We start from the raw sequence: 9,903 nt of genomic DNA, 5'->3' as shown, positions 1-9,903 counted from the left end.
ATTGCTTGTACAGCCCTCTCGCAGTGTCCGGAGCAAGTATGGTGGGTCTGACACACCGGTGTCAATGTGTTCTTTTTTCCATTTCCAGGAGTGTATATTAATGAAGGACCAAAACACATTCAGTCATGGCAGACATGCTCAGAAGGATAATGAACAGGCTTAACCAGGTTCACAGTGAACAGGTGAACCCTTAATATTAGTAAAACTCATATTATGTAATCCTGAACAAATTAAAACAACTTACGGATACTATAAGTAGAGATAAATGGTTATACACAGGATAAATATCCATATTGGAAGTTCCTGTGAATCCATATGTATTATAAGGTGAGGTGACGGTTGCATGTGCACACACTAATGATAAGGCTAATTTCTGCATGCACTGTACTGAGAAAGCCTTATCATTGTGCTAATCTACAGACAAGATTACTATCACATTTTGCATACTTTAATTCAGTTCTGTCCTATCGGTCCTATGGTATAATCTTCTGGCACGTTACAGTTAAGATTAGTCTACAGAAGTGTGCAGTAAGAACATTGTGTGAAGCTGATAATAAAACATATTGCAGATGTCTCTTCAGGGACCTAGGGATTCTTATAGTTGCATTCCAGTACACATCTTCCCTGATCAACAATCTCAGAAATTCACAACCACAATACCAGAAGTAGAAATAAATTCCTCTAGAGTACACGTCCCTCTCAAGGGTTCGGAATCCAGTTTTATATTCTGGTGCACAAGTCTACAACAGGTTGTTGGTGGAGACTAGGCAGGGAATTGAAAATCTCAAAATATTCAAATGCAAAGTAGAAAAACACATCATTACCCACTTCTAAAATTTAATGAAAACTTGGGCTCAGGAATATAAAATTTTGCATAACTAATATTTGTATTCAGATGGAACCTGAATTTTTCAATAGCTCGATACCTTTGTAAAGTTATATAAAAACTTTCATATGAGTGTTAGATGAAAACAGCATATAATTAGCATAGGAAAAACAATTGCTTTTTGGAAAGTAGCTATTTCTCTCCTATGTTTTACATAAAGTTATCTAGAAGTAATTACCATAATTGTCAGTGTAAGTAGAACAGCACTAATCATATGTTGTTAGTACACTTTATAGAAGTAGCCAGCAGTAACTGTTTCTACCTGTTGTTAATGTATAACTTGTCATTAACTTATAATACCACTACCAGAATGAGCATTGTCAAATCGTCTGATGTAGAATTTTGGGACTACTAGTTTCTTAACTTCTAGCATTGTATGCACACTAACATGATATGGAAAGGTACATTAATTTTGATCTACCTTATGTTTCATTTTAATTTCCAGTGTTTAGATGTGTGAACAGGAAATCATTCTTATTTCCTTGCTCTTGCTGTAACCAAATTATCCGCTTTTTTTTTTTTTTTTTTTTTTTTTTCGACACACATAAGTATCCAGAACTATCTCCATTTGGAGGTTCTCATAGTCATTTCTCACAGCAGTTACACTGCTTGCAGTTTTATGTTGACATCACACTCAAATGATAGGAACATTATCACTATATTGATTGATCAATTGAAGCTTTGTGATTAGCTGGTGTGCATATACAAACATCAAAAAAAGTTCTGCATCACCCCAGTTCCCAGAACTCCTGAAGACAGATGATGACTATGGATATTGTATCACAGACACAGTCCCTTTGACTGTTCGGAGAGCCATTAAAACCACCCAAAGATGTAAAGAAGCATGCATGAGCAGTGCCTGTTAGATGGAGGGGTCTGACAGCCAATCAGTTCCAGTCATTCCACAAGGAAGGAGGTACATGGCTTGTGTTGTTTGCAGCTCAACCCTGCCTAGATGGTCAATGCCGCAGTTTGATCATGTCCACATTGTTACTTCATGCCAGGAAGGGCTGTTGACAAGGGAAGTGTCCAGGCGTCTTGGAGTGAACCAAAGCGATGTTGTTTGGACATGGAGGAGATACAGAGAGACAGGAGCTGTTGATGACATGCCTCACTCAGGCCGCCGAGGGCTACTACTGCAGTGGACGATCGCTACCTACAGATTATGGCTCAGAGAAACCCTGACAGCAACGCCACCATGTTGAATAATGCTTTTTGTGCAACCACAGGATGTTGTGTTATGACTCAGACTGTGCGCAATAGGTTGCATGATGCACAACTTCACTCCTGACGTCCATGGTGAGGTCCATCTTTGCAGCCACAACACCATGCAGCCCACTGCAGATGGCCCCAACAACATGCCGAATGGATCGCTCAGGTTTGGCATCATGTTCTCTTCACCGATGAGTGTTGCATATGCCTTCAACCAGACAATTGTTGGACATGTATTTGGAAGCAACCCGGGGTCAGGCTGAATACCTTTGACACACTGTCCAAGAAGTGAAGCAAGGTGGAAGTTCCCTGCTGTTTTGGGGTGGCATTATGTGGGGCCGACATATGCTGCTGGTGGTCGTGGAAGGTGCTATAATGGCTGTATGATATGTGAATGCCATCCTCCATCTGATAGTGCAACCATATCAGCAGCATATTGGCAAGGCATTCATCCTCATGGACTAAAGTCGCACCCCCATCGTGCACAACTTGTGAATGACTTCCTTCAGGATAATGACATCACTCGACTAGAGTGGGCAGCATGTTCTTCAGAGATGAACCCTGTTGAACATGCCTGGAATAGATTGAAAAGGGCAGCTTATGGACAACGTGACCCACCAATCACTCTGAGGGATCTATGCTGAATCACCGTTGAGGAGTGGGACAACCTGGATGAACAGTGCCTTGATGAACTTGTGGATAGTATGCCATGATAAATACAGGCATGCATCAATGCCAAGAGGACATGGTATTGGGTATTAGAGGTACCGGTGTTACAGCAATCTGGACCACCACCTCTGAAGGTCTCGTGGTATGGTGGTACAACATGCAATGTGTAATTTTCATGGACAATAAAATAGGTGGAAATGATGGTTATGTTGATCTCTATTCCAATTTTCAGGCTCTGGAACTCTATGAACTGAGGTGTTGCAAAACTTTTTTTGATGTGTGAATACGTATTTCATCATCACTTAAATTGAGTGATTCTATTTATACTAAGAGTATATGTTAAGAAAAATTAAGGATTTGTCTAAAGAATGTTACAAAAACCACAGTGGGTATCACTTTCATTTGAAGTTAAACAATAACTGGAGTGATAAATGTCAACATCAGTAGATGCAGTTTAATATTAAGTGCAGAGTTCTCCAGTTATTCAAATCAGGCAAACTATTGAGGTAAGTATGCTTACAACATAGCATGCCTTTTGAGGAGGATTTTGGCTTAAATTTTACATGTACTTCTAGAGAAGGAAGCAAATGGCTGCAAGGCTTGATGCATTACTAATGTCTGTGCTCATAATTTTGGACAAATCCTTAAACAGCATTTGAAACACTGGTAGCTATAATTACAGACATTTCAGACTGTGTGCACTTCTCATCAATATAGCTGAACTGAGTAAACGAGTGACTAATATGTATTTTTCTTATTGTTAATTGACATTTCAATGTATATGAACTTATGAAGACAATATTTAATATTGACTGAATTAAAGCAAACCCTTTGCAAATGTATTTGTTTTTGTTGTTGTGATCTTCAGTCCAAAGACTGAAATTAACTATTTCCCTTTGCCTCAGCATAAGTCCTAGCAACATATCACTTCTTTAGTCTCGTTATGCCACAAGTTTCTTTTCCTCCTATTTTGATTCAGTAGCTCTTCATTAATTATCCTATCTACTCACCTAATCTTCAGCATTCCTCTGTAAGCTTATGGAGCTGTAATTCACTTCCTTGCATTGTGCTTCATCCTGTAATTGCTTCATATGGAAGTTCAAAGATTGTAACTTTCTTGGTGATTTATTGACAATTCTTAAACCTGTCACATGAAAGAAAGTGCACTGATACTTTGGTACTGCTATATCTGTACCATATACTGCTACTGTTCACATTTAACCAGAAGAAAGATAAATTTGCGTTAATACAACCTTTTAGGCCATGAGCTATTTTTGCAAGTACTTACAAACATATTTATTTGGTAAAGTTCCAAATTCATACTTACCACATTCTTTTTACCTTAGAATTTTGAACCATTTTTTATATTGCAGAAGAGCCAAGCATGTTGTTGGATATTAATAATATGGTAAACAAGTTTCTCTTTCTTTATTAGGGTTTTAAAAAATAACATGGTCTTTACAATTGGCAAGTACAATGTGCAGAAAATAAATAGAACTCTTATATAAAGTAATTGCAACAACTGTACAGCATATGCAATTGATGGGTGAAATCTCCAATGCTTTTGGCACACAACTCTTTACTTTTGTCACATATGTTATTAATCCAAAATGATATCCCTCAAAAAATAAAAATGTGCTTATATTATGTTGACAGTGCACTTGAAATGAAATTAACCATGTAACCAGAATGTTTTTTTTCCAGAAATGCACAGTTGTATCTTGCATCTAAGTTTGCAGTAAGAAATTGTATCAAAATGTGGCATCTAAGTTGTAATTGTGTTATTTATTATAATGCATATCAATGTATTAAGGAAGTATTGGCAATTTAACTTTGTGAAGACCACATTAACTGTGAATAGAAACACCACTGTTATCTACTACATAAAAAAGTAAAAACTGGCAAGGGTTGTACTTATTTTGTTATGGTGCACTGCTAAATGCCTTACTAGGATGAACGAAGTTTTCAGATTTCAAGATAGTTCATTGTGCTTAGTTTGTGTGCATTGGAGCAATGCTGTACATAATACTTCATAGAAAAAATGGCTGGATGGCAGAACAGAACTAATGCTCAGTTGTGTCCATTAGTACAGCTGTGCTGAATGTCTCAGTACCTCTTTGGTATAACATTATTGTGCGAATACTGCTTTGTATATTTCAACGTACAAAATAGGCAGTTGTCATTGATTGGCAGTGAAAGTATCTCATTGTCATCATTCACAGATTCTCATCATTCGTGTCCCGTTTTTCAGGCATCGTTCGAAAATTATAAGTCAACATTTTTGCACTCACTACAAAGGGTTACCTCAACTTTTTTCTTAAAGCATAAGTCATTGCTATGACTTCAAAGGAAAGGGAATTTTCTTGCTGATATTCCAGAAATCTTATTTTCTTAAACTGTGTTTGCTGCATGCACAGCAGCATCTCTGGAAAACTACAGTAAAACAATTTTACTGATACTGAGAAGTGATAAGTAATTGTAACAAAAGTTATTTGGAGTGACATATGATGCCTGTTTACGTGGAATAGTCCTGTATTAATTAATAACCACAGGAGGTATGCCTTTTTATTCATTCTTCCTTCTTCTTGGTTCCAGTGAACAGAAGTTGTTGCACAGTAGGGTGATTGTAGAGGTTTACCGAAGCTGCGGCTCCAAGGCAGGATCCTACCCAGTAAACAATTATGTGCTCTTCGTATGTATTTCCAGGGCAGTCATATTTCAGTGATGAGGCCAACACTGGGTTGAAATAGCCACCTGTGTAGTTGAATGCTGAAAACCAACAATTTTTTGAGATAGTGTGTATTTACTCTTTAGTAGAGTATAGACTGAAATGAATATTTGTGACAATTGAAACTATTTGCTGGATCAAAACTCAAATATTTATACTTTCCTTAAATGGGCAATACACTACCAACTCAGATCCCTCAGCATGGCTCATGAATCTTCTCAGGGCTTCAGCTAATTTGGAAGTTGTAAATTGGAACTAGTGACAAGGTGAAGCGTTGAATCAATCAGTGGCCAATCCTCAGGTAGCACATTTGGTAGGATGCTGTCCAGGATAGGCAGATACTTCAGCAGGTATCTTGGTCTGGCACACAGTTTTAGCTTGTCACAAATATTCAGCAAGTTTGTGTCTTCATTGTGAATTTCAAAAATAAGGAAATCATACTAAGACCCATTGTTTAATTTTTTACGTTGCTTAATATTAATTATGCGAAATATTGATGCAACTTTTGATGAAATAAATTGATCTGATGTAGATGGAGGACTAATGCAAACAATTAAGGTTATAATGGTTCCATTAAAAAAAAATTATAATATTATTCACAGTGTGTTAGTCTGAGGCTTTATATCAACATTATGGGAATAAATGTTTTATCTTTTTAAGGCTCTGAATATTTTCTGAGACTGACATGCCTTGCCTTTTAATATGGGTGTTGTAAACCAGTAAGTTTAAATGAACTGCAGTTGTGAATTTTTTTATATCGGTTAACTTTATCTCTGAATCTTCTTCCATCTTCACTTGCTCTTGATCTTGCTACATGTAGAAATTTACAGATAGTATAATGGTCAGTCATATCTTTTATCATACTGGTATGTCTGTTCTTTTCAGCATAGGCAGTGGCCCTCAAGATACTTGTTGGATAAAGACTTCAGTTTAACTACACATACATACAAATAAACACACAGATGTACAAAACAAAACTGTTCCAGTCAAAAATTGTGGTAAAGGAAATAACAAATAAAAATGAAGAAAAGTGTGTGTGTGTATGTGTGTGTGTAATGGAGAGAAAGAGAGTCTAACAAATGAGCAATAGATCATAAACCAGTGCAGTTTTCTGAGTTAATGTGTATCTTTCCTCATTTTTTTCTATAACTATATTTTACTTTTTTATTCATTCCACCTTGTTGATGTGTGTCTTTCCTCATTTTTTTTGTATAACTATATTTTACTTTTTTATTCATTCCGCCTTTTGTTTCTTTGCAAGGAACAGATATTCAGAAGGGTTTGTTATTTGTCTGCAACCCTGAAAAGTCCTTCAGATTTTCATGTATCAGTAATGTCTTACAGATGCCTGTAACTATTGATGAAAGACCTTTGAGATGTAGTTAGATTATTAAAACAGTGAATAAAGTGCATCTTCATGGACTTGGGCACATACACAGCCACATACACAAAGAAAAAGATAATCTCCACATATAATTTAATCAAAGCACGTTAATCTGAGACACATGATATCAATTTGTCATTCTAACAATAATTTAATCTTTGTAAGTACTGGGATGGGCCAAGCGAGATGGGTCTATAATTGGAAGTAACTTGTTCACCTTCCCTTTTTGAAATGGGTATTAGTACCACAAATTTCAGTCTTTCATAAAATACACTTCAACAAATATTTGAAACAGTAAATCGAGAGGGTTATTATCAAGTCAGCATAAGATTGTAATAATTTGATTGAAATATGATCTTTCTTAGAAAACTAATTGGTTTTCATTGAGCTAATGATTTTTGTGACATCTTTAACAGTTAATTTTGTGAAACAGATCATACTGGTGCCTATAAATATTGCAACTGGCAAACTTGGTGAACAGGAGTGAGTACAGATATATTGCATCCATCTCTTCCCCAGTCTTCCTTGTAGTGTAATTCCATCTAGAGTTTTCATGCAGAAATATTTTAGGGAGAACTATTGTTGATATCCTGATCTGCTATACAGTGGTGTGATATTAAGTTGTGAGCTGATATGCTGTTCTGTATAACCATTATCAATTACCTAAGATGAACTCATTACAGCATGAGAAGTTTTCCACTGTTTGTAAACAAGGAGGATAAAAGAAATTTGCAATTCCGTTAGAGGATGGCCTCACCTGTAACATGTCAAATCCATCTTGGGGCAGATCCGGTATGCCACTCACCATGTCTCATATCATGCATGTCCAAAAGAACATTGGATTATTCTTCTTAACCACACATATACTGCAATATACCTGATACCGGGCAGTGACTTTGAGTTAAAAAGTCCTCCACTATATGGGAATTACATAGCGTGTGTAAAAGCACAGGTTGTGATGCAGGAACGATGACATATGGAAGTTTTGGTCTGGCCATGAGTCATGCACTGATAGCCAAAGTGGTTAAGGTGACCGCTGGAGTAAAGTGAGGAAGTGGGGTTTGAATCCCAGTCTGGCACAAATTTTCATTGTTGTCATTACCTTATACAGCGGATGGTTGTTCGTATGTGCAACTGGAAATAAATTTCATGAACTGTACTGCAGTCTCTGTGATTTATATGATGGTCCCCTGGACATTAAAAACACAGACAGCAATGCATACTTTGCAAAATGCTCCCATGTTGGCCACAACATTGATAATGCATTCCATTTCTCCAGCAGCATGATTGACAACTGCTGGCTGATTATTGCTCCATTTGGACATGTTGCAATACACCTCCCAATTGCATCCCATCCATGGGAATTGCATCATGCAAACATGAAGGCCAGTCCATTCACCTAATATCTTCTCAGTCCAAGGAGCTCCTCCGCTTGCACTGACACCTGATGTCATTGCCATCCATAGAAATGGAGACAGGGCCAAATGCAGCCCTGAATGGATGCACATGGAGAAGAAGTTCAGAGTCATTATAATGTTGACTGCTGAGTGTAACATGTTCAAGAATAAGGTCATGCAACATTATGTGTCCCAAACCATAACACTTGGACCACCAAAACTATCATGTTTGACAATTTTCCTGGGTGCATTATATGTTTCCACCTCTTGCCATATGAGAGTAGACCAAGAATCACTACTGAATCTGCTTACATCGGAGTAGAGCATATGATCCCACTCCTCTGCTCTTGGCACCATAAAAAAATGGTGCCATCATTGTATGGACATCACAATGTATTGGTCATTGACAAAGTTAGTCCCCCATGAAATCACTGTGCCACTGTGGAGGGTGCAGTATTTGACATGGGTTCCTTGTTGTCTGTTGCACAATATACCAATCAATACTGGGAGACCTCTGGCAACATGGTCCCTCACTTTCATTTGTTTCCAGTGATAGTTAATATGCTATGTTGCTTTGTCTATCTCGTCCTCAAATTTTGCAGAGCAGTGTATAATGTATCTGAAACTTTTCAATGTTTCTAGATCTCTTCGACATGTACCACACTCTTTCCTGATACTGAAACCAAGTGTTTGCAATGATTAAATTATGCTTTCAGTAAAATTCTACCGGGTGGTTTCTCCTGCTATTCACATTCACCAGTCCATGTTCTACTACTATTTTTCTTCTTTTCCTTTACTAGTACCAAACGCCAGTGCCAAATCAAAATTAAAGTTCTGTCCAATTTACTATCTGAATAATTAGTTTTGTCTTACATACTTTGTTTCAGTCTATTTGCATAAACTTGTACTAGAATGGTGGGTGTTGGTTCCATGTCTATCATGGCTACTACAATGTATTAATGACACTGATCATAGTAGCTTACTTATATTTCTAATTTCTTATTCATTATTAGATCTACTTCAGCATTATCCCTGGTTGATTCTGTATTTGTAACCCTGTACCACAAGTCCTGCTCTTCCTGTCACTGCACTTCACTAATTCTTACTGAATCTAATTTCAATTTATCTCTTTCCTGTTTTAAATTCTATAGCCTACTTACCCAATTAGGGAATCCAAAACTCCATACTCTGAACCATAAAATGCCAGTTGTGTTTTTCCTGATGAGGACACCATCCTGAGCAGCTTCTATTAGAGATCCAGATGGGGATCACTCTAGAGAATGCTATCATCATTAAGCCATACAGTTAAGAATGCAGGGCCTTGGGGAAAATGACATCTGTAGTTTCACCTAGGTTTCAGATGTTCATCATACTAACATAATAATGGCTAATGTTACAAGGCCAGATCAGATAACCATCCTGAACATCCCTGAAACTACTGAAAAATCTGCCACACTTATTCAGGGACCACAGGTTTGTCTGATCTGTACACAGATACCCTTCCATTGTGATTGCAAATGTGGTACAGCTGCCCAAGCCACCCCATTTTGGCAATGTCAACGGTTCATGGGGGAGGAGTGTGTGTGTGTGTGGGGGGGGGGGGGGGGGGAGGAGGAAGATAAACTTA

The 9,903-nt window shown here is 37.5% G+C and overlaps 1 protein-coding gene across 1 annotated transcript in view; it reads right to left on the bottom strand.

Annotated features, from left to right (window-relative positions):
* Positions 1-4,180: 4,180 nt before the first annotated feature.
* LOC126161861 (aquaporin-11) overlaps positions 4,181-9,903 on the bottom strand; it is a 235,266-nt gene continuing 229,543 nt past the window's right edge. The window contains exon 6 of the mRNA XM_049917977.1: positions 4,181-5,536. Coding sequence (XP_049773934.1) covers positions 5,337-5,536 — 200 coding nt within the window. The 3' untranslated portion in view covers positions 4,181-5,336. The remainder of the gene's footprint in view (positions 5,537-9,903) is intronic.

This window comes from Schistocerca cancellata, chromosome 2 (genome assembly GCF_023864275.1).
Source record: "Schistocerca cancellata isolate TAMUIC-IGC-003103 chromosome 2, iqSchCanc2.1, whole genome shotgun sequence".
In the NCBI taxonomy this organism is placed as follows: Eukaryota; Metazoa; Arthropoda; class Insecta; order Orthoptera; family Acrididae; genus Schistocerca; species Schistocerca cancellata.
Note: the sequence above shows the minus strand (reverse complement) of the source record. Positions and strands in the feature narration are given on the sequence as shown.